The sequence below is a fragment of the Scomber japonicus genome, chromosome 10 (assembly GCF_027409825.1).
Source record: "Scomber japonicus isolate fScoJap1 chromosome 10, fScoJap1.pri, whole genome shotgun sequence".
Taxonomy (NCBI): domain Eukaryota; kingdom Metazoa; phylum Chordata; class Actinopteri; order Scombriformes; family Scombridae; genus Scomber; species Scomber japonicus.
The window spans coordinates 2,706,777-2,732,770 of NC_070587.1; the positions used below are offsets into that span (position 1 = coordinate 2,706,777).

General features: G+C 39.1%; 1 protein-coding gene across 1 annotated transcript in view; it reads left to right on the top strand.

The window, feature by feature from the left end:
- The first annotated feature begins 7,366 nt into the window (after positions 1-7,366).
- The window catches only part of mtmr11 (myotubularin related protein 11), a 37,382-nt gene continuing 18,754 nt past the window's right edge, over positions 7,367-25,994 (top strand). Inside the window, exons 1-4 of the mRNA XM_053326761.1 lie at positions 7,367-7,816; positions 16,211-16,280; positions 25,622-25,758; positions 25,859-25,928. Of these exons, the coding sequence (XP_053182736.1) occupies positions 7,760-7,816; positions 16,211-16,280; positions 25,622-25,758; positions 25,859-25,928 (334 nt within the window). The 5' untranslated portion in view covers positions 7,367-7,759. The remainder of the gene's footprint in view (positions 7,817-16,210; positions 16,281-25,621; positions 25,759-25,858; positions 25,929-25,994) is intronic.

Below are 25,994 nucleotides of genomic sequence, written 5' to 3' on the forward strand. Positions count from 1 at the left end.
TGTCTCCTCCTAGTGGAGAGAATGTATATGGCAGGCGCCTTTCATAACACTCATTTACACATACATGCAGCACATACATATTTATACACTAAGTCAGACTCACAGTACTACACATACACACACACACACACACACACACACACACAGTGATGCAAGCACAAACAAACAAAAAAAGGCACGAGTGTCTCCACTCCTTTCATGGTATGTGATAATGTTTGGATTAGTTAATTAAGGGATGTTTGAGCATTTTGAAATCACATCCAGCTAGGGTGATTTCAGTGTTATTATTTACAGATTTTACACTACTGTTACTAAATGCTTGTGTCATATGTACCTCGGGAAACAGCAGAATTAATCCTTATTAAATTGCTTTTTTTTTTTTTTTTCTTTCTTTTTTTTAAATCAACGGTCATCTATTTCATATTGCAAAAATGAAACTACCATGCAAGGCTAGTGATTAAGCGTTCTGTTGGCTGCTGTGGTGCTAATTAATGTTCAGAATGCAAACGCACATAAAGGGTTTGTGCGTTTAAGAAAACTGCTCTGCACTGTTTTTTCTCTGGCAAAAAAAAAACAAAATTTCACAGACAAATTCTACTCTTAATGATCTATGAATTGGATTATGAAGATGTCACATGCTTTTGAAGATAAAAGTGCAGGTACTATTGAACAAAAATGACCCCACGCATCATGGTATTATAGTATGATGATATTCCCAGAGCCTGATCCACAGAGTTTTTCATGTGTTTGTTGGGATGTTTCTCTTTCTTAGTTGGGTCTTCCTCTTTCCGTTAACAATCACTGGTGCTGCGGCATTTCATTACCGGCCAACCCAAAGCATGCAATACTACACACTACAAACTCAGATTGGCTCATCTAGCACAACAGATTTTTTTGGAGATGGCCGTCATTTTATGTGTCATTGAAAATACATAAAAACACATTTATGGATTTCAGAACAGGTAAAAGAGTCGCTAAGAGCAAATTAACATATGTGGTATTAAAGGAGTGACATAACATTTGTTGTAAAGCAGGGATGATGTGTCCGGTCGGGACACATGTCTCCAAATTTTTTTTTTGTTTGCATGACACAACACGACACACGCACTTTTGTTGGATGTTGAAACTCAAAAATAACATTTTATTGACGAAATCTGGTATAAGGTATGATTCTGAAACTCACTGTTTTAAAAATGACAAAACCCTCTGATGGTTGAGAAATGTGAAACATATTTAATACAATCTCATGATCACAAAAAAAAAAGGTTAAATTCAAAGTTGTTGTTCAGAGTTGTAACAGATAAGACTTGTTAATACTTACTGGTTTGGTCGCCCATTGCAAATCCTCAAGTTTGAAGTTCTACTGAAGGCAGTTTTATTTGTTTCTGGCATTCGTATCACCAAAAACCAGTTGCTTAAAACCCTTTTTTGCACAAATGCAAGCACTTTCCTGATGTCTGTAAATACATCACGTTTTACTGTTTTTTGAAGTGGCCTGACTGTTGTCCTTTGTTCATCTCTGCAGACACTGCCACCTCTGTTCACAGGGAAATCAGAGGCACAGGCCAGAAGGGTTTTCCCTAAAGGATTCAGTTACTGTAGAGCTACGTTTTGGTGCCAGTGTCACCATCTAACTCAGTTTCCTAGTTGCCTTTTTCAGCGCTTGTCCTCATGGCGTCCTAATCCTGTTTGTGTGTTGTGCAAGACGTACCATCGAGTACCCACTGCTTGCCTCATTGCCTGCGATTGTCTACTACTACTACTACTACGATTACTACTACTACTGCCCCCCCAAAATTCAACATTATTGTTTAAAAAAAAATTGTGAAAAAGCTTTTTAGACTTCCTTTTAGTAAGGCATATCAACTAGTTGATACTGGCTAATCAGCTTAAGTCTTCCTTATTATAATTTAAAATTTAAGGCTGTTTCAGTTGCATTAATGTCGGAAAAATGACTACTTAAATTTGTTATTACGTGCCCTGCAATGAGCAGTGGTGATAAATGATTTTGTGGTAGTGTTACACTTGTTGCTTTACTCTTGTTTGATTGAATCTGTTCTTTAGCCTATCAGAGAAGCACAATCTAGTATGCAATTCACTGCCTTGCCCAGTTGGGGGCACTCTTGTTTCATTTTTTTTTTCTTTTCTTTGAACTCAGTGTTACAGTAGGAACTTTCCCCTTTTATGTCCTACATCCAAACTACAAACAATAACCAAAAATGTTATGGGGAGTAATTTTCAGTAGTGTTTGATCATAATATTATCCACACTACAAAAGCTGATCAAGGAAGGAAGGAAGGAAAGAGGAGGAGGAGGAATCTTCTTTATGTGCATTTAAAGTGACACTAGAGTTTTAATGACAATAAAACTCTTAAATAACACTACCCCTCTTCCCCTCCCCCTCCCCCTCTCCAAAAAAAAAAAAACATTTGCATTTGCTGTGTTTATGTGTGTCATGTGTTTCATGCACTAGCATTTTAATTCAGACGAGACCTACCAAGTGTTCCCTTACTGTGGGAAGTTGATGCCTGTTTTAATTTTAAAAATGTGTATGCGTATGTGTACGTGTGTGTGTGTGTATGTATGTGTGTGTGTGCATGTGTGTGTGCGCATACTCTGTTCTCCCTCCCTCCAAAGTAATAATTAGCTTACAATTAGCTTACAGGGATGCCTCAGAAACATGTAAAACATCAGACTTAGGCTACAAACACTTTTTTTGTATTTAAGAAGGAGAAAAAAAACAATGAGAGGTTGTATAAATATGTTCCAAGTTATTTTTGTAAGCCCAAAGTTTTACAGTGTTTTTAAAAGGGTAAGAATGTATATTGTCGGATCTAAGATAATAAAAAACCGGTGTGGATGATAAAGCTTGTAAGGATTTTGGGTAGATTTGGTGTTTACCAGAAAGTGACATGTGGCTGTCGGAGAAAAAAACCGACTCCCAGACGGGCCTCTTGATACTCGAGGCGGTCTCACTGCAAACTAATTTCCTTAATGCTGACCTAACGAGATACCATTTGAGAATATATATTTATAGTGAGATTTTTTAATAGGTTTCCTTGTGGAATGTTTAGTTGAGACGATTTAGGATGTTCTTTCTCACATGGCTAGTTGTCTGGCTTTTTTTTAGTTGTTTGTTGCTTTTTTTTTCTTTTTTGTTTTTGGGGGATTTGTAAATTTCGTTTACTGTTTTGTTTTTTTTTCTTTTTCTACAGCCACCGATCCGTGCTATGCTAAAACATGACAGTAAATGTTCTCGTTGACCCAGCTCGTTTCCTCCAGGCCAGAAGAGAAATGGCTCAGAATTTGTTTTTTGCGACACAACTTGACCCGATATATATTTTTATATATTGTACAATACTGTCATTTCTGTGGGAACAGAATATTCATCATCAGTGACATTAACATGGAAAACTTTGAGTTGCATGGGACTGGAACTGTTGCATGTAAATGGCAATCCATTTTACCAAATTTGTGCATTATTTTAACTTGATTTCAGTTGTCCTGGTATTATGATCTGTTTTTATTTTTTATCGTTTTAATGTTTTGATTTTTTTTTTTTTGGAGAGGAGAGCCCTAAGGCTGTGTGACAGTGCAATCTGGATAGAAAGAACATCAGATTTTATGTTTTAGGTTATTATTATAATTATTAATTTTTTTTGCACCGTTTGAATAAATTCTCATTGTATTTCAAGAATGCTCTGCTTCCTCGCTGTTTATTTCCTCTATCTTGTTATATTACAGAGTCCTGGATCATTAAGCTACAACCACATTATCAAAGAACTGAGATTTCATCACATTAATATATATTATTGAATATGTTTTTGTATTCATTTTCAACTATCAATCTCAATCAATCTTTATTTATATAGCGCCAAATCACAACAAAGTTATCTCAAGACTCTTTACACATAGAGCAGGTTCTAAACCGAACTCTTCAGGTTTTAACTTTAAAGAGACCCAACATTCCCACATGAGCAAGAGTGGCGAGAACCAGACTCAGAGTGGGAGAACATCTGCCTCGACAGGTTGGGGTTGAGAGGAGAGAGAGGAAGGAGAGGAGAGAGAGGAAGGACAGAGGAGAGAGAGGAAGGACAGAGGAGAGAGAGGAAGGATAGAGGAGAGAGAGAGGAAGGAGAGGAGAGAGAGGAAGAGGAGAGCGAGGAAGGAGAGGAGAGAGAGAGGAAGGAGAGGAGAGAAAGGAAGGACAGAGGAGAGAGAGGAAGAAGAGAGGGGAAGAGGAGGAGAGAGGAAGGAGAGGAGAGAGAGGAAGAAGAGAGGGGAAGAGGAGGAGAGAGGAAGGAGAGGAGGAGAGAGGAAGGATAGAGGAGAGAAGCACAATGAAAATCAACAATGTAGTTAGAAGGTCCAGGACTGGAATCTGTCACCCGGACGTCTACAGGCCCAGATTACCTGTGAGACTAGAAAGCACAGACAACTCCAGGGAAGAAGTTTAGCTTATTGAATGCATTAATGGAACATGAATGTTAATGGATATAGATGGATGGATAGAGAGAGAGAGAGAGAGAGAGAGAGGAGCCCAGTGCATCATGGGAGTCCCCCGGCAGTCAAAGCCTATAGCAGCATAAGCTAAAAGCTCTAAGAGCCCTAAAAAGGAAAGTTTTAAGCCTACTCTTAAATGTAGGGACAAAATGCATATAATCATAAATGGTTGGTTTTACACACTTAATATTTGTATCCATACATTCACTTTAAGGTCTACCTGATAGCTCGGATTGGTCAACTTTTATTTTACTATTAGCTTCATATTTAAACCCAAAAAACAATCTGTGCAAGGTTTTAGGGCAATGGAGTGACCCTCCTGTTGTTGTTCTGACCCGGGAAAACAGCCGTTAGCTCAAAAATTAGGTGTACTTTCATTTATATTAGGCCTATTCATCATAATTTCCAAAAAATATGTGTAAAGCCTGTAGTAATAAGTTGGAATAGGTGTAACACAGAATTGGGTGATAGTTACTAACTTATGCTTTAAACAAACCAGACCGGGTCAATTTGGACCCAGGAGGACGAAAGTTGCATGGTCGACACAATTAAGTATCTTATTATCGGCATTATTATTATTATTATTATTATTATTATTATTATTATTATTATTAAAAACTGAGCTGCAGGGATGAAAAACTCACAAACATATCAATGGAGTAGAAATAAATAAAATATGAAGATGGACAAGCTTAGCCTTATTTTATATTGTTAATAGTTATCTGTGTCGTTCTGTATTGCCCTAACCTTGTTGCATTATACATTGTTGAATACCTCCAGCTCAGATGATGCAAGGTCCTGTGTCTGGGACTGTTTTATGTATTAGAGAAATTGGAGACCCTTATGTAATATTGAACAGTTTCCCATGTGGTCAAAAATCCAGACCTCTCTCTATTATAGTTCACAAGGACACTGTCTCCCCACCTGTTCGACCGGACAGACTGACGCTCAGGATTATTCAGACTTTCCCTTTTGTAGCTGAAAAGGAATTTCTTCTGAATTGGCCTCCTGTACTGGGTTTGAAGAGAGAGACAGCTATTGGTGGTTTCTTGTCACGCGTTTGGATGAAGAGAGACCTGCTGAAGGATCACTAAAAGGTACTGCTGAACCAAAAAGAGGCTTTACATGGTAAATTAGCCGGAGTATTTTATTTTTCAGGACAGGTTTTGAATGCTGGAAACACTACGAGGGCCAAGAGTTTAATGATTTTATGGATCCTGGCTAACTGGCTGACAGCTACTGCCTCAATTCAAACCCTCAAAAACAAGTTTTCCTGAATTCAAAGCCAGAACACCCACTATGAAAAGTGAAATTGGCTTATTCATTTTATTAAGTGTGTGCATCAGGAAAGCTGTTTCCATGGATATAATTAAAGGCCAAACACATCATACAGACAACCGCTGTTAGAGACCAACATGTGAACCACTTTAAACACATTTGTCAGGTGTGCTAACGAAGGACACAGTTATATGAAAAGGTCATTTTATATCAGAATAAGGATGAGATAAACAAGCTTGGACATAAAATGGAAAATAATTATATAGTTTCAAATGACTTGCAGTGGTGGAAAATAACCAACAACCAGGAAGAAGTATTCAGATCATTTACTTAAGGTAAAGTACTCCAATACATGATAAATCCTACTTATATAAAAGTACATAAGTATTAGAGACAAAACTTATCTAAAGTATTACAGTAAAAGTAGTGGTTTGGTCCCTCTGATATATGACATCATTAGATTATTAATAGTGAAGCATCAGTGTTAGAGCAGCATGTTACTGTTGTAGCTGCTGGAGGTGGAGCTAGTTTAAAAAAAAATGTTTAAGAAAAATGACTTTAGTCCAAAAGACAAAAAATTTGGGAAACCACCTTTAACAATGTGTTGTATCTTAAAAGCTAAGATAGATAGATAGATAGATAGATAGATAGATAGATAGATAGATAGATAGATAGATAGATAGAGATAGATAGATAGATAGATAGATAGATAGATAGATAGATAGATAGTCACTTTATTGATCCCAATGGGAAATGTAGGTTTCCAGCAGCTCAATGTAAGCATGGAAGTAATAAAGCAAAAAACAACATACAATAAAAAGACAGTAAAACAGACAAGAGGTGTAAGAGTACATCAAACCAATAGCAAGATTTAAAAAACTGTCTTAAAGAGATGCCTCAAAGTAAATAAGGGTACTAAAATCTGTTATTAAAAAAAACACATAACCTAATAAAGTGCAAGTTAAAAAATAAAAAATAAACATTGTAGGCCTACTGCTTATGTGCTGATTCAAAAAGTGCAAATTAAGAATAAACCAGACAGACTAGTGTAGTGGAGTATAAAGTACAACATTTCCCTCTGAAGTATAGTGGAGTGGAAGAATAAAGCAGCAGACACTCAGGATACTAAAAATGTCACCTCTTCCTCCCTAGGCCTCTGGCTCAGGGTCCTGCTCCAAAATACCATACCCAACATGAATATAGTATATCTCTGTAACTACAAGGTCTATATGAATAATATTGGTATCATAATAAAGGTAACACTTGTGAGGTACATGTAGAGGTGAAAGCATCAGTATATATGTTACTGGGTCAGACTAAATGAAGATTGAACACAGCATAAATTAAACAAGATACTTCACATCATTGCTCATAATGAATGTTTTTACACTTCTATCAGTTTTGGTTCCTTTTTCTCCTTTGCTTCACTTTTTAATAATCCAGATGTACTGGCCCTTTAAGGATTTCCACTGCTGCACTTACCCCCTTTTCTCTCTCTCTCTATTGCTCTCTCTCTCTCTCTCTCCTTCCACCAGTGTGTGTTTCACTATGGCGAACGAATAAACAAATAGAAAGCGAGCAATGGGCTGCAAAGCGTCAGTAACAGTGGACACGTCTCTCTCCTCTCCCGGTGACTAAGCCTCACAACATTATTATTAATAGTGTGCTGACTGATGGTCGCTTTTCGTGCAGGGTGTGAGCTCGTTTTCCGTGTGGTGAGCAGAGGACTCAGAGGAGGCTGTCAGTAGCGATGAATAGCGATGAAAAGAGCCCAAATAGTTTGCTTTGCTACATTGAACACCTCTGTTGCTACAACCGTTGCTGGACTCCGGACTCTTAAATGCTTTTTCTTTGGGATTAACATGGAAAGTGGACGGCGCTAAAACAACATTAACCTGTTAATAATACTAACATATAGTAGTTTTTTTATTAGGGGTTTATTTCAGCTTCTTTTCTTTATTTAACTCGAGTTGAAAAGATGTTGACTGGATCTAAAACCACGTTCAAAGTCAGACAAATGCTCCCAGATATCAAGGTAAGGACCTATAATGATGTTTTTTTTTGACCCTGTTGAGTGTAATCCTAATCTGACACTAACTCATTGATTTCAAATCTGAGACTGAGCTACTAACTTCATTTGGAAAAACACAAACTGAGTTTTAGTGGTAAATTGTGTTTTGATGCACAGCAGATGTTATTTCTTATGAGTCAATGCACTTTCCTTTTTGTGCAGCTACATTATTAAAAATGATGTTTACAGTTTTTGGATTTGATTTAAAAGTTGCTTCTGCTTTGCTTTAGGACTCCTCATGTGATTAAAAGATTGAAAAGGGGGGGAGGGAGGGAGGGGGGGCTTTGCAAGAGGATGCAGGAAACACCAACTATCATTCAACATGCTGAGCTTTTTAAAAATGAGCAGTCAGGTAGTTTTTTGCAGTCTGGCTGGATTATAAACATGCTGTTCCCCCTTCAGAGACACCCCCACCCCCCTCCCACAATGATATATGAGTATATTCAGTGTGTGTAGATGTGTAGATGTGGATTGTTCCGTGTGATTTCTGCTCACAACTCAGGATGGCAGCTTTACAGGAGGAGAAACTAGGTTGCTGTTTCCTCAGGGAGATACAAGAAGAATACATAGCATCATTTCACCAATCCTTCATATTGCTGAACACAAAGACAAATTACACACACAACCATCATCTCTGGAGATTTGTGCATCCAACACAATAGTTTCAGCTGCTACAGTTTCAAAGCCTGCATGATGAAAACAGTGAACTCCTTTACTCAAATCTGCTGCTCCATCACAAAGGATCAGATGTTCTTGTTGAGGAGCATCTGAGAGGATAAGTGTGTGTACATAGGTGGACTCAAAGCATTGTGTGCACACCATATGAATACATTCCTTTGGGAGCAGTCTCTCTCTCTCTCTCTCTCTCTCTCTCTCTCTCTCTCTCTCTCTCTCTCTCTCTCTTGGCACCGTCTTTACGTTGCCTGGCTTTTTTGTTTCCTCCCTGGTTATTTTCAGCAGCCGCGGGGGGAGAAAACGAGAACAGATGCCCCTTCACTCTGCCCTCGGGCGAGGCTCGTGTGTTGTGTGGAGTGTGGGGGGAGCGGTGAACATCTGTCTGTCGCCATGGAGACAGCAGTTGAGGAGGAGGTGGAGGAGTTTTGAATTTGATTACCTTGAAATGAGATGCTCTGAAATCATTGCAACCCCCTCGCCCCCCCGCCCCCACAATCATTAGTGGGGATCCACCAGTGTCCAAGTATGAGAATGTGGCTGAGCATAAGATATGATAATGTAGAGTGGTGGGCTGTGTGTAGATTATATGCATGGGCCACCCACACACTCATGTGGGTTTCCTCTCAACGAGCATGTGTTAAGACCACTATGGAGAACTGAATCCAATCAGAGGCTGAATTTGCTTGTACTGGTGAATCTTCTCTCCTGCTATTAGAGTGTTGTACTTAAATCAGTTTGAGTGATATAAACTCTGAACCCTGAGAGCAACAATAGCAGTAAATAAAAGCCACTCTAGGGTCCCAACTATTTATTGTTTAGGCTATGAAAAGTTTAAAAGTAATGGCAGCGACGTCTTCAGTTTTGTCTAATTCACAATCTAAAACCTTAAAATATTCAATTTGATGTCATATAACAAAGACAAAAAGCAGCAAATCGTCCCATTTTAGGAGCTGGAACCAGACAATGATTGGCCTCAGTTGCACATGAAAGTCTCTGCAGCTCCTAAATGAGAAGCTCAGTCCTGCATCTCGACAGGATGGCCGGCATATTCTGGCTTGTTTTGGCTCCGTCTTATCCCCTAGTGTTCACTCTATCTGCATTTCTCAGCTAAGCTTTGAAGCAGTCAGCATGAAAGGCGCACACAGCACAAAGCTCCAGCACAGAAGCAAAAAAAAAAAAAAGTGCCAGAGGAGGAATCATCTGAGCTCTATTGAGAGTGGCTGAAGATGCACAGCCTGATAGGAGTAGGCCAAAGCAGCACAGACACCCACACCCATTCCCCTGAGACTCGGACGTCACATTCACTGGCAGCCTTTGAGTTTATAAAGCTTCCACCACAAGAGCACAAAACAATGGGCTCTTCTTAATGCCGGAGCAGATTTATGGTCCCATCAGTGGGTGTATCGATCTGGCATCGGGTGATAATTAACCAGCAGTGCTATTTACTAGAGAAAGGGCTTCTTCCTCTCAAGAAGCCGGGGTCATTTGTCTGCTCTTGAGTGTAAAGAATGACTCTGATAATCTCACTTCTGGGATCTGAGCAGAGTAATTGCCCGACGAAATAACAATTTCATCCGAGAGACGATCAATTCCACATTAGATTTTTTACTTCAGGCCATTAAGGTGACACTCATCTGCATTGATGTGCTGGTTGTGAGAGGTTTAGAGACGCAAAAGTGTTCTCCAGAGAGCAAGAGGGGTAAAGGCGGCTGTTATTGGTGCCAGACGTGTACATTTTAACGGTCTGTCTAGCTAGCCACTAGTCAACACTTCTGCCTATAGTGGTTGTAGACAACAGAAAATAGAGCATAGTGTTATGTGTTTGGTATCAAGGCCCCACTGACAGGCATTATAGTGAATGGTGAAAACCTGATGAAGATGCTGTCAGATCAAACAGTGTGTGTGTTTAGTGAACAGACAATGAAGCCTACTAGTGTCACCAGCACTTTGACATATGTAGTTTTGAGCCAAATATCTCAAAAACTATTTGATTGATTGCTATGAAATTTGCCTCAGACATTAATGTTCCTCTTAGGAAGAGTGGTAATAACTCTGGTAATCTCTAAACCTTTAATATTATGCCATCATCAGATCATAATTGTAGTTTTACCTCAGCTATACCTGTCATTAGAGCATGTATAGGCATGTTGATGTTAGCATTTAGCTCAAAGCACCACTGTGCAGACTGGCTAGCATCACTGTGTCTGACATCACTCCTTTATTCACTCATTCACTTCTCACTATATAATAAACACTGAATATTTCACTCAGTAGTGAGCAGCAAATCAAGACTTCGGACAACTTCGAACTAATTGTCTTCATGTTGTATCGTCACCATCAGCTGTAGAGTCATGTGGTGGTAGTTTTTGCATCTCTTTTCATTGTAGGATTGTTAACAGAAAGTAGTGTTGTGGACGTAACTTACTTTTTCACACCATTGTGGAATATTTAAAGGTGCTTTATAGTGGATATATTTACACACTCGGCATTCAGACTCTCAAATAAAATAGCAGAGGATAAATGTAGTGTGCTATGTAGTAAATACAGTCATTTCAGACACAGCCTTAAGGGCCGTCCACACTAAGAACAATAACTATAATAATAACTATAACGTGTTCCAGTTGTACAGAGAAAGAAAACCACAAGAGTTCACAGGCGGGTGCTGATTCAGTGTGTTGTTCATAAGTATTTCGGGACACTAGCTTGTTGTCATGTTTCAGTATTGTAAGACCAAACTGACCCGACCCACAGCAGCAGATGTTGAAGCAGCTTCTATTGAGCTGTGGCAGCGACACACAGTATGAAGCCTAAATGATCCGCTAACTTTATCAGTCATCAGTCGGTTTCTATGATTTACTGTAAAAATCAGGCTGGATGCAGATTATGTTGTCCTGTATGGTTTATGGGAAGGGTTTTGATTGGCCGTCAGTGTTTCTATCGGTCATCAAATCGCTCTGAAAGTGATCCAACGATATCGCTCACCACTGTTGTTGTCGTCATAGTTGTGGTCAGGCAGGGAGTTCTGGTCCTCTGAAATGAGGCCAAGGCCGAAGTAACTAGGAACTGCATTCTATCAAAAGGCCACCAGGGGGCGACCGTCTCTATACAAGTCAATGGAGAATTCACCAACTTCTCACTTGATTTCTAACCTCAGTAAACGTTTTCAAAATGTGTTTATGGTCTCAATCGCTAGTTTAAAGCCTTCTTCAATGCAGTATGATGTTCATTTGGGACATTTTGGCCTCCCTGATTTTATATTTGACGATAAAGCAGGGTATGCATTAGGGTGTGGCTACGTTGTGATTGACAGGTTGATTGTCCAATGTCCTTGAGATCCAGCCCTCGCAACCTATCGCAACCTCCCCGCCCCGCCCATGGCTCCGCCTCATGCCCATATAAGTAGAATCCGTGTTTTTATTTTTCCCAGCATGCACCTGAAATTTTCAAGATGGCGCTGCCTAGATTAGAAACTATTGGCTTCCGAGCAGCAGTCCACAAACCAATGGGTGACGTCACGGGTGTTACGTCCATTTCTTTTATACAGTATATGGTTGTGGTGTGGACTCCGCCATCCACTGAAGTTAGAACCATCTTTAAAACTAAAACTCTTCTCATGTAATCAATCAAAGCCTCAAACAGTGTTTTATCAATGCGCACTGCTTTAAAAAAAAAACTAAAAGGAGGAAATAATGAGGGTGCAAATGTTACGAGACAATGAATCACAAATTACTCAGCAGGGATACCATTAGAAAAGACGGTAATTACCCATGTGTTTTATGTCTAGAAGTCTTGACAAATGAAAGACGTGATGGTGTTATAACCAACAACCGAGAGCGCGACACTGCTGTGAACTCGCATGTTGAGAAATGTTCATGAATGAGAGACTACAACAGGCAAAGTCACGCTGATTGCTGCAACGAGGTTAAAAACCGGATGTAGTGTGATGCAGAAAATTCTCACATTAAATATTAACCACAAAGAAATCCCAGTTCATGAAATATTGATTTATTATTTTACCCTATATGTCAAGATCTGTCTCTGTTATTGCTGTGTTTGCTCACATTGAAACTGAAATGCAGCTTTTCTTTTAATACACACTAGACTAGATATTATTTCCACTGAGGACTTAATTCTGTGTTTTTGCTGAATATGATCTGAGGTTTTCTGTTTCTACTATAGCAAACACACTATGTTTTTACAGATCTGTTTCTGAGGGAAAGATGAGGAAATAAAACAAAGGCACCGCTATTAAAAACTGGCGATATGTCTACTCTATTTCCGTGGATAAAAAAAAACAAAAAACTCGGAAGTTACTGTGAAATGGAAAAGGGGAAACACTTCAAACTGAGTCATATTTAGCAAAACTACCTCACGTCCTCATTTCCTTTTCTGAGCCAATCCACAGTGTCATGTGACTGTCCCCCTCTTTCATGTGAGGAAATGGAAAGCACAATACAAAAACATCAGCTTTGACCCTCTTTTTTTTTCAGTGGAGTGAACAGTGGCTGAAAAGCTTATGTATATTTTAAGAAGCCACAAGCAAAGCATTTCTCAGACAGAGCAGCTTTTAAAAAAACAGACTCAGTAATTCAGTCTTGTTTGGAATTGAAAATCAAATACTTGAGATACTTGAGACTTGTTTTTAATGCTTTTTTGGTTTAGATAGTTGCCTGAAAGTTGCTTGGAAACTGCATTTTAGAGACTAAGATGCTCCACTGTCCCTCTAAACTTCCCATTCGTCCCTCTTTCCATGTGAGTTTTTTCTTGTTTTGGGGAAAGAGAAGTATGTTCCAGACTCAGGAACGAGCACGCTCACTGCAGAAGTCTGGCCGCAGCAGCGAGGGGAAGCCATGAGCAATGGAAACTGCAATAAGGCCTTGGCCACTGTCCCTGAGGATGAAGGGAGGGTGTGCAGGGGGGCAAAAGTGGGGCAAGAGAGGCGGCAAAAAAGGGGGAGAAAGAAGCAGTGATGTAGCGGCAAAAAAGTGAAAAGTCAGCAAAAAAATAGCTCTGGAAACATGTTGTTTTATGACCTAGAGACTTGTGAGCAGCATTACCTTGTCCTCATTATGTTTAGGTTTATGTTTAGATGTTATCTCACTCCTATTTTCCTTATCTCTATGTTTACAGTAGCTCTTTTCAAACTGTCACATTCAATGAGTCACATAAAGTTTTTTTTGTGCCATTCACGTCACCTTCATCACATTGTGTACATAGTTTAACTTGCAGTGGAGTGCTACTTTAGTTTGTGTATTGAAGTCTTATCTACCGAGTTCACTTGACCCTGAGGCACAAGTTTCACAGCCTTGACAACCTTCAGAGGACAGATCTCAAGGCTCAAGACTCACGAAAAAGAATAACAAAAGCAAGATCTGAGTCGCCTCTCTGATGTTCTTTAAAAGAGAGAAGAAGGAATTCAGCTGTGGCTTTTCTGTGGGTGTTGATGGAAGAGACAGAGAGGGAAGCAAAATACATTTTTAAGCCAGATGAAAAATAAAAGAAAGAAGAAAACAACAACTGAACAATACTTTGGCGAGCTCGAACTCTTGTAAAATGTCTAGTGTCCTGCCTTATAATTAAAAAAGACTTGTTTTATTTCTCCAGAGGCTTTTGCCAACACACAGCTTTGGCCTCATAGTGTGGTCAGTAAAGCTGCTGCTGCAACTATAAACATATTCTGAATGTCTTAGAACAAAAACAACCTAGAAATAAATGTTGGGAAGGATTCTGTGATATTGGCTAATTCCTGTTGTTTTAATACAGACTTTGAAGTTGGATATATTGAACCTTTTTATTCCACAATATTGGACCAAAGCAAACTTACTCACATGATGTTGTTTACTGCTCATGTTATTGGGATTGAACCGTTCATAGTCATGCTTACCAAGCTTGGTGTAGATGACTAGGAAGTACATGTGCATTTTATTTCATAATCTTCCTTCAGTGAATGGGTATGATGTTTAGTTTGTCAGTTATTATGAATCATTGAATCATTGTCTATTTGAGTAGTTATGTCATTTTTATGAAACACTTTGATGTTCTTTCAGTATAAAAATGTAGGGATGAATTGAATTTGAAGCTTTGTGATTGTCTGACTGGGAGTATTAGCCTCACTTTCACTCTTGTAAGGCTTTCATTTAATGATAAACCGTAAAAACTGGTAAATAAGTCACACTGGTGTATAAGCTGCAGACTGGTTTATTGGAATGCACCAGTAGCTTTAGTTAGAAGTTAGTGAATCTAGACCCAACCTCTCTCTGCATTTTACTGGTGTATAAGACACAGCCCACTTTTAAATGAAAATCAATTGTAACAAAGGTGTGTCTTACATACCGTTTTTTATGTGTTTTACTTTTTTTCTGCTGAAACTTGACATTCATGTGACCTGGATGCAGACTGATAGGAAAAAAATCTCAGTTTTAGCGCTTTTATTGTGAAACCAACACTATATTTTGCACTGACCAACGTAGGTATTAAACATTTTGATGGGAGGCTGAAGTTCTCACGTGCAAAGAAAACATCCATCCATGACAAGAAGTGTGATTTTACCACTTTTTTAAAGGGGCAATGGTTCCCTTTGTTAAACATTCCCTTTTTTTAAATGATTTTTATGGACGTCTACGAGCTCAGAGTCTCAGGTTTTTTACGAGCAGGCTGCTAACACAGAACTCACCACACTGCAGAATTGTTAGCACAACATTTGCAGCTGAGTGGATTCATTGTTATTGCTCACACGTCCTTGCTGACTCAAAGAAATACCGCTGTTTTGCGATAAAGCCGGTGCCTTTAAATAAAACCATGATTAATAGTTTCATTGTGGGCCAGAGTTGCTGAGAGAGAAGTTTGAAACTCTACAATGTATAGTTTTCTTGGATGTCAACCCAGGCCTTTTCCTCCTATTTCTGTGCTACTCTAAAAGCTGCTTCACCACCTGTATAATCACGTCTCCCCTCTCACATTACAGCCCTCGGCATATTATGGGATTTCTAGCCGATAAATGTAAATGGCCTTCACAAGGGGGGGTTAGTGGCAAAGTTAAGTGGATCCATATGTGCTAGTAGGCACACAGTGTGATTATACTGTAGTAACTCTCTTTGCTCTGTGAGGCTGGATTGTACTTGCAGAACAGACTCGAGTACACAAGATCTCATGATTATCACAGAGCAGAGGAAGGCAGGAACAAACAGCAAGCAATGGAAACTCACAATCATGAAGCATTGTGTGGTGGCTTTGTTGCTTTTGTTTTTTGGAAAATGGGTCCACAGAGACGAGGGAGTACTTTGATGAGAGAAGCAGGCACAGCCATGATTTAAATGTACCCAAAAACAAAAGTGACAGGAGACTCTGCGTGTGTGTGTGTGTGTGTGTGTGTGTGTGTGTGTGTGTGTGTGTGTGTGTGTGTGTGTGTGTGTGTTCTGTTTAGTCTGTTTATTTCTTGAGTAAACAATGTGAAGATTCGGTGGCGTAGGTTAAAAATAGAGCAGTAACCCTTTCAAATAAACTGCTCTTAGAGTCTTGTGGTATGTGTGTGTGTGTGTGTGTGTGTGTGTGTGTGTGTGTGTGTGTGTGTGTGTGTGTGTGTTTGTGTGTAGAACAAAATGATGTGTGTGAATGCGGTCACCTCTTTAACAGCAGGGATTACATGATAGGTGTTAATGTCAGCTCTGTTTTCCCTCTTCACAGGAGAGGATGCTGAGTCAGAGCGGGACGAATGCAAGGAGTCGAGATGTGTTCGGACTACGATGCCTGCCAGGTAACAATGTGCTGTCATGAGCTGGAGTTTGTGCTCATCTCTAACATACATGAGGATATTAGTGGTGGCGTTGTTATTACCATTATTAAAATATAGAGCTAGAGCCTGACCGATATATCAGTCAGCTGATATTATGGGTCAGTATTGGTATTAGTATAATAGTTTTTGTTCCCTAATATTGGTATTGGCTTCAAAAATCCAGTATCAGTTCGGCCTTTCTTACTAAATCCACCACATTATAACTAACTTTATGTACTGCCTAAACTAATGCTGTTGACAAAATCATCCATCTTGCATTTAGAAAATAAATAATTCAATCTACTGTGTTTAGATGTAATTTATTGAACCTAAAAAAGGAGAAAAATCATAAAACAGACTTTTTTGATATTATGAAAAGAAAACAATAACTAACAAAAGAGAGATGTGCATGTAAAGTAGGAGGTTCAAAAAAGGTCAATTATCATCATGGACATCGGTTAGGAAACGTGGAAAAAGAAGGCCATGAAACTTCACTTCACTCTTAACAAATGATTTTATTTCAATAAACAGGATTGTATTGGTGCAGCAGTAAATGAAAGAGGGAAAAGAAACACACATGGGTCTCAAAGTCTGAAGAAGAAGAAGAAAAAGACACAAGATTAGATTAAAACAAAAGAAACGATCCCCATATCTTAAAAAGGTAAATGAAGTTTCTATTTAAACTAAATGTACATAAGATATAAACTCAAGAAGATAAAAGCTTTTATCAGATCTGCTGCTCCGTGTGAAGGTGAAAGAGAATGAGTGAGAGGGAGAGGGAGAGGGAGTGCAGACTTTAAATAACGCTTGAGTGCACCAGGTGAACTCAGTCGGGACAAATAGGGGTGACACAGGGTGAACCAAACAGCCGATTAGTGAGAAGAAAGGAAGTGAGGTAAGTGAGAGAAGGGAAGTGGAATAAATAAAAGGAAAGTATAAGTGCTCATCGGGTGACTCTCCTACAGTAAGACATACAATATAAAGACTAAACAGTAAAGAAATACAAAACTCAAGTGTATCAAGAAAGGTGACAATTTACCAATGCATGGAATATGATAATAGACATTTTGCAGCCAAACATGTGAAGTCATTAAATAATAAAACACTTAAATACAAACTTTGATCAATACTTTATAACATCTGAGAGAAAGCTGCTGCTGCTGCACACATTGTTCTCTGTGGTTTAAAATGTCCATATTGAGCTTGTAGCCACACCTGGACCAGGAATGTCACAGCACCATACTTTTTCTCCCTCCTTGAGATGGTGAAACATCTTTTGTTGAAAACTTGAACACGCAAATATTACTGAGAGTGTTTCAATGAATACTTTGGTTTTACTGGTGGGCTACAAACAAACCACCTACTGCACCAGTGTGTGTAACATGGTGCTATTTACAGACAGGTCTGTTGCCGCCAGAAATATAAAACCTCGTAGCTGATGGTCCAAACTGTTGGCTGGCTGCTTGTTAAAGGTGCAGTTTGTAGAATTTAGTGGCATCCAGTCAAACACAGTTGGCAGAAATGAAATATGATATTAATAAGTATGTTTTAATTAGCGTATAATCACCTTGAAAATAAGAATCATTGTGTTTTCATTAGTTTAGAATAAGCCCTTTATATCTATAAAGGGAGTGGGTCCTCATCCACGGAGCCCACCATGTTGTACCGCCATTTTTCTACAGTAGCTCAGAAAAGACAAACCAAACACTTGCTGTAACTATTGTTGCCGGTATTTAAAAATGGCGGGTGTCGATTATTGTGTGGGACGTCGCACTCATGACTCTTCCAGTGACGACACTCTCTCACCGATCAGTGCCTGGAAGTCTGTTGTCACATCTTAGTATCGGCTCAGCTCGCTTGGACCCTTTCCAGAGCAGGTACTAAAAAAGTACCAAGTACTATCTCTAATGGAAAAGCAAAAAAAAATGAGTCTAGTTGAGCCGAGTAGTGCTAGAACTGTATAATGGAAAAGTCCCATTACATGCTCGGATGGGGGGAGGAGTATTCATTTTGTCTGTTACTGCTAGATGCCACAAAATTTTCCACAGACAGTGCACTCCTTTAAACCACAATGTCTTATTTGCTTTTCCCACACATATTAGATGGTATAAAGTACAAGTATTATTATTATTATTATATTATGATAATTATTCTTTATTGTACAAGTGTTGCTGCTGCTGCTCAGACTTCTTTCTTTCTCCACTCACTTTAGAAGAAGGTGAATTTGTGCTGTCCTTTCCACACATGTTAAACATAAAAGATGATCCTCCAGGTGTGTCTATACCAGAATCCTTCAAGGACTAGCCTAAAATCCCCCCCCCCCCCCTCAGCTGTTAAAGCCCCTGCTGCAGAGAGCGTCTACAACAGGTCAACCCTCTTAACACAAGTGATAATCTGCCAGAGAGTGGAGACACAGAAAATCTCTCTCTCCCTCTCGCTGCTGCTGCTGCTGCTGCTGCTGTAGCTGCTGCTGCTGCTGCTGCTGCTGCTGCTGCTGCTGCTGCTGCTGCTGCTGTAGCTGTAGCTGCTGCTGTAGCTGTAGCTGTAGGTTATGTCTCAGCCGTGTTAATGTTCTTGTGTCAGCAACCGTCTACAGTACAGGAGCTTTAAATTAAAATGGCAGCGGATCAGATCAGAGGGCCTCCATCTGAGACTGGCTAATCTTTAACACTGTGCATCAGTAGTGACTTTCAGCACTCTTCACTAAAGCAGATTATGTGTAAATGAGTGTGTGTGTGTGTGTGTGTGTGTGTGTGTGTGTGTGTGTGTGTGTTGTAGAGGATGTTATAAGGTGGGTGTGCCCCTTTTTGACTTTATGCAGGTTCAGCTCCACCTTATCCTTTATATTTTTAAATATAATTTCTATTAATTTTTAATAGTTTTTTCTCAAGTTTTCTTTACTTTGCAGGCTTCCACTGAACTTTCACACATGCAAAAATACTCATACACACACGTTCATGCTGTGCACACATGTTAAACACACACGCTCACACAAACACAAACACTTCCTTCCTTGTTTCGTTCACTGTTCACTTTCTCTAATTTGTTTTCCAGCAGTGTGTTTTGATCAAATACTTTCCACACACACACACACACACACACACACACACACACACACACACACACACACACAGCGATCCTATTCTTAGCTGTTAACATTTCACTGTAAAATGTCGTCAGTCTTTACTTCTTCTACTTCTCCTTTTTTTTGTCCAGCTTTTCAACTCCATCTCCAACTCTTTCTTACTGTTCTCTCATGTCTCTCCTCATTCGCTTTTTTTCTCCATTTCCCCTGTTTTCTCCATCCTCATTCCAGGCAGATTAGAAACACAGCTGTCCATGAGAAACCTGTCTTATATTAAGCAAGAGAGAGGAAGACAGATGAGCATTGGCAGGAGTGGCAAGCTTTTTTTAAAACTGTTATTCTCTTCTTCTTCTTCTTCTTCTTCTTCTTCTATTTCTTCTTCTTCTTCTTTTTCCATTGAGTTCAATATTAGTAACTCTGTGAGCTAAAAGTACTTTTTAGTCTGCTGTAAAAGTGGCATTTAGATTTATTTTGGGCATTAGCACAAGAAAATAGGGATGAGAACAGGGATAGAGATGCAGGCTGTGTGAACATTTTTAAATGAAAGATGAAAACATATTTATTTAATTATTTTTATTTATATATTTGCTGTTTTATTGTCTTTTATTATCTTTATCTATAAAACAGTTTGAGCTACATCCTTTTTATTATCATTATTATTTTATTATTTTGTATATTTTTTAAACACATTCAGATTTAGCTGAGGGGAAATCTGTCCTTTGGCCGCGTGTTGAGACAATTTGTGAGAACAAATTCACTTTCAGACACAAAGGAGTCGCGAGTCAGCGTTACCGGCTCATGTTGCACCTGTGGATTGTCCCCTCCCTCTATCTCTCTCTTTCTCCCTTTCTCTTTTTGAAACACACACAAAAGGATGGTTCATTTGTCCCCCTTCATTAAAAAGCATATTGTTATTTATCCCATCAATAATAACACAATACTGTCGTTGCATGATATGATGAAGTAACTGTTAACTTTAGTTTGTGTTAAAAACTAGGTACACTTACAAGTTGAGGGCTACCATGTTGATGACAGAGTCCAGCATACGTTTTGCAAAACCTTGTCCCAGTTCTCCCAGTACTTAACGGGCAGCGTTCAGCGTCGGTGTCCCAGCGTTCTCATGTGACACCGAAGGACACAGGACCGCAGAAACCGAGCCGGTCTGTGGGAGGCCAAACAGGTCAGGACAGCTCAAACAGCCATAGGTAGATCATGTACCTTTTCAATGCTGTGAGAGGAGGAGGATAAGGGAGGATGGAGGGGGGAGGGGGGAGGAGGGGGTATACTGTCCACGCACACACAATGCCAAGAGGCCGGGACCCCCTTCAGAGCAACTTCACAATCCCCTTTCTCCACAGTCTTATGTTACAGCAGGATTTAAAACCCGTCAATCAGCTTTATTCCTCGTTGATTGATGGACAAGAGACCAGGGCCTTGATATACTTGGGTTTCAATTTTGATATTGAAAGAGAGAAACCTGTTACCTGTTTTCTGTGTAGAGTCCATGACTGTACAACACAGATATAAGTCAGGATTTTATGTGATAATAATGATAATACATTAGATTTAAAAGCACCTTTCTGGACACCCAAGGACACTTCACAGAGTCAGTAAAACCAAGAACATGGCAAGGATGTGTAAGAGCTTATCTGATAATCAGTGTATCTGCAGAGATGTAGTGCATCATATTGTTATTTAGTTTAATATATCTGGTTTAACATTGAATATATATTAAATGAGTAATATGAGTTAGTTTGCTGGATGTCAGTGACAATGTGAACAATGTATGAAGGCAGGCTAGAGAAGATGAAAGTTGGACAAGTTTTGCTTTTGTTACTTTACAAGCTAACCTTATACCTTAGACAGGCTTGGTGTATGTGGTGCCATATGGTGCTTTGTGTTTTTGACTGTAAAGAAAACAACAGAAAGATAATGAGGAATAAGACCCCAGACATTTAGAGCTTTTCTTGTCATCATTTACATAGAAAATACACCATTACCAAACATAAATATATTAGATTCAACGCAGCATGAATAGGGCTGGGTATTGGTAATATGGAAATAAATCGATATCAAGTTGTATTGAAACATCTCCCGTCAAATGATACCTGCAGTTGATCTTTTTTGCACCCAGAGCTAGAAAATATGACTATTTGTATGGACTTGCTCACAGCCAATCAATGCAAGCATTCCTTGATTAATAAATATTGATAGTATGAATACTTTCAACATCAAATCATTTAGATGTGGAGGAGTGGTGGCATTTTATGAAGCGTAATGCTTCTGTTCTCATGATGGGTATGGAATGAAGTACTAAATTGGTATTGGTATCACTTTAAGGGTACTTGGATTGGTACTGGTATCCTCATTTTTTTTAAACAGTACCCAGCCCAGCTCTTTACTCCTCCTCTCAGTATGTTGAGGAGGGGCAGAAACCTTTCGCTCTGCACGCATCCCAGCTGAAAATGAGGAACAAATGTGGATGAAAACAAATAAAAAATGGGCCGGGAGAGAGCATGTGGTTCACATCTTCCTCAGCTGTATTTTCTCAGGCTGATCCTCCAGGTCGCTCTCGCATCACATCCAAGTCAAGGACCACAACATCAATAGAAGCAGCTGAAACATTAAAAGAGGGGGATGGGGGCTGGGGGGCTGTAGGGGGGTGGGGGGGCTTAAAATTAAACTTAATGTGGAAAAATAACTACTGTTTATTCCTGTCAGGTTGTAAAGCATGCCAAGACATTGCAACTGCTTTCACATTATGTACATTTTAAAACAAAGAAACACATGATTAAACTACTAGTAAACTACTTTTCTCAGTATTTAAGTTTCAGTTATTTCTTCTACTCTGCATTATTGGCATGTAAGACTTTACTCCTTTAACTACAGATAAGAAATGTCAGCCAGTGCTGGGTTTCAGTGTAATAAAACTGTTATTCGGCGTGCTGCCTCGAGGCACATACTCTTATTATTTTCGCCCCTCTGCTCCAACCCAGCATTTTATTATTTTTTTTTATTTACCAGCTGTCCACAGAGCGAGCTGTCAGAAGCTGGTCTAAGCTGTAATACCAGTGAAGACTTTAAAGCAAACACAGCCATTTGAAATCAAACACTCATAGCTTCTTATTGTCTCTGAGCACAACCAGAGCACAGCTGACCAAAACATGACTGTCATATTCACACAGGCTCACAGACCGATAAAACATTTCACCTAATTTATCATTAATCCTTAATTTAACCCTTACATACTGTTCATATTCTGACTCATAATTAGTCTCTACACATTCATAAATTCCCCTATTAGTTCTTAATAAAGATTTGATTCATTTTATGAAAAAAAAAAGACTTTCACAATCACTATTGTATGATGCCGGGGAACATTTTAAACAATATGACGAATACAACATGTTTTAATGCTAATTTTTGAATTTTGTTATAAATACGATATGAAAGCACATTCACATTCATAAATTCCCCATCAGTTATTTATAAATGTTTGATTCATCTTATAAAAAATAGACATTCACAATAATTTTTGATTTGAATAAAACTTTACATTTATATAAAAAGTGTGTATCAGCTGCACAATATTAAAAAAATGATGTGTTTTATTTCCATTTTTGTAAACTGTGGTTCACATTAGGAAAAGTCAGGCTAAAAGAAATGTCTATAGGGTGTCAACTGTTACAAAAATGGGTCAAATGTGACCCTGAACAGTATTTAAGGGTTAATGTAAAGGGTTAAAACAGTGTGGCTTTAATCAGTAGAGTTACAAGTGCTATAACGCTCTGCTAGTACTCTGTGTTGAGGTTTTCCAGGAAGAACATCCAGTTTTATTGGATTAAAGGACAACTGTGTCATAAAAAAACACCTTCACTTCACTTGCTGGGGGCTGAAACACCTGCCAGCACAAACACTTCTCACTATGTTACTAAAGAGTGCAAAGAGCAGCACAACTTCCTCCTCCAATTCCCCAAAGTTTCATGCTGGAGGAATGTTTTAGGCTCTGTTGCACCCTGGGGAGACATTGAAACCAGGCATGCAAAGTCACAGATTGTCCCCTCCAAAACAAGAGTTCACTTGTGTTCAACTGTGTTAAGCGTCTTAAATCTCTGTAGCTAAGTTCATGTGTGGTCGGGGTTTAATTGATAAGTCCGGTCTAGGGTTTTCATGAGAGACTGAAGGGCATAAAGTATAATCATAGAGCACGCCCAAATACCAAAAACTCCTTGTGCAATCAACAAATTATGGTGTTGGAAGCGAAGGCTCCTCTTCCTCTTCTTCAGAACAGCACAAAGTGTTTCATGAGTAAAAATGGCTGTTTCCTGTTTGCATTTTTAGTATCCCCCAAAACATTCATTAAGCTCAAGAGCCAGGGGTGTCATTCTGCATCCAACACGCCTTCTGTCATTTTCTACTTCAGTTCTGCGTTAGTTTCTTCCACATGTGAGCAGTGAAGGAATGTCATGGTTTTGTTGTGGGTTTTTTCAGTTTCGAGGGAACCAGTGCTTCTTTTTTTTTTTGGTCTTTTTTTTTGGTGAGTGTCTTTTTCTTGGTATTTTGAGTCAAATATGAAAACATTTACCTTGCCATGTGTCTCTCCAGACACTCTCTCTCTTGTCATGGACAAAAAAAGGCCTTTTTTTTTCTCCACGTGTACCCTATCCCAGACTCTGTTGCCATGGAAACCCACAGTCTTGTTGGCAGAGGCTTTGTGCTCTCTTGCAGGAGGCTGTTATAAATGTGCTGTCTCACTGCTGCTGGCGCATGTGTGTGTGTGTGTGTGTGTGTGTATGGGTGTGTGTGTTTTGGTGAAATTGTTTTCCGTTTTTATTTCTTTGACAGTGTTTATGCTCGTCTGTGTTTGTGTATGAAGAGAATTTTTTCCGAGGGGAAAAAGGTTTGTTTTTGGAAGCTGTTATCCTGGAATTTCAGACAACTCTATGACTCTCTTCTCCATTTGAACTGAAGAGAGAAGAGATTCATCACTCTCAACAGTTTCAGTAGATTACTAAGAAAAGTCCTGCACAGTATGTCAACCTATCAAATATTAATAACTTCCAATTTTACTTAAATAGTTGATTAGGTTAGGTGTTTCTTAAAAGTCTTGATGAATCGGGGGAGAATTGATTTTGGGGAGGATGAAGAGACTTCCACAGTTTTGAGGGCAGCAATAGAGAAGGCCCTTAGTCCTGCATCTGTGAACTGACCATTTCAGGTTTAAGATTGAAGAACAGATTTAATATCTCAAATAGCTCATACATACAAATTTGTTTTATTCAAATATTTTAAAATAACAAAATAAATATATATATGTAGGGAAATATAACAAAATAGAAATGACAGCAAACAACAAAACAATAATCATTCAATGTTCGAAAAGCATGCAGGATGAAATAAGGAACTTTTCTAGCTCTACCCCTTTTTTTTTTAAAGCTCTAAGAATCGAAGCAAAGCCAACCACCCCCCCCCCCCCAAAAAAAAAATTCAAAACAACACAAGAGAATAAATATCTCCTTCATTGAGACATCAAGCCTTCCTACACCCTTCGCACACTTGACTACATTAGCAAACTTTACTTTGTGTTTAATTATCACATTAGATTTCTCCTAAATTATCCACTGGACTCGGTTTCTAAAGCAATGCAGATCCAGGATCAGGATTCATTTAACATCTGTGACACCTGCTTGTAGTTTAAATTGTTGATTTTATGAGTTTCAGTGTTTGAGTTATGATTTTTTATGAGTTCCAGCTCATGTACTTAATTTTTGGTATTTCACTCGTGTAAATGTGTCAGAATTTACCACCAAACCAAACATGTGTGTGTGAGATGTGATTCAGAACTGAGAGTTACTGTCATTCTTCTTCTTCTGCTCCTCTCCTCTGACATGAGGCTTGAGGACTAATAATAGGCGACAGTTGAGAACCTTTTTTTTGTGTGTGAGGGTGTTTGTTACACCCACTCCCAGTAGCCTGCTCCTGAACTTTCATGCTGTTGTTTCTCCGTCCATGCACTTCCTGTTTTGTATCCTCACCAGCAGCCCCCCTCCTCCACCCCTCCACCCCTCCACCCCCCTTTTATACACACAGTTACGCAATTTTACACAAATAAGTGGTCAACAAGTGTTATAATTAGATAAAGGTAAACTTGTACAAACTCATCGCCTGACATTTAGCACCTGTAAATTACAACCAGTAACTAACTTCTGTTCTTCTATCTGTGGTGTTTCCCGTCTAGGCGAGTGTGTGCTTCAGAGGGCCGTCATGGTGAGGAAGAAGCTGACTGCAAGGGAAGGAAGAGGGTGGCTGTCTGGGACCCTCTTCTGTACTCACTTCAGAGTGGCCTTTGTGCCCCAGGACAGTCCCAAACCTGACGTTAGTTCCTCAGAACAGTCAGAATATATCATACGATTTAAGGGATGTCAAATGTTTAATGTGAATTTAATTTGTCACTTTTATTTTTTCTTAAATTCAGGACAATGCAGATCCAGTACTTTTAGGAGATCATGATGTGGCTTTGGCATCCATAGAGAAGGTTGTGGTTGGTAAGTCAAATGTAAAACTTATATATCACACTCAGGTTTAATATCATTCTGACTGCACTGATCTCA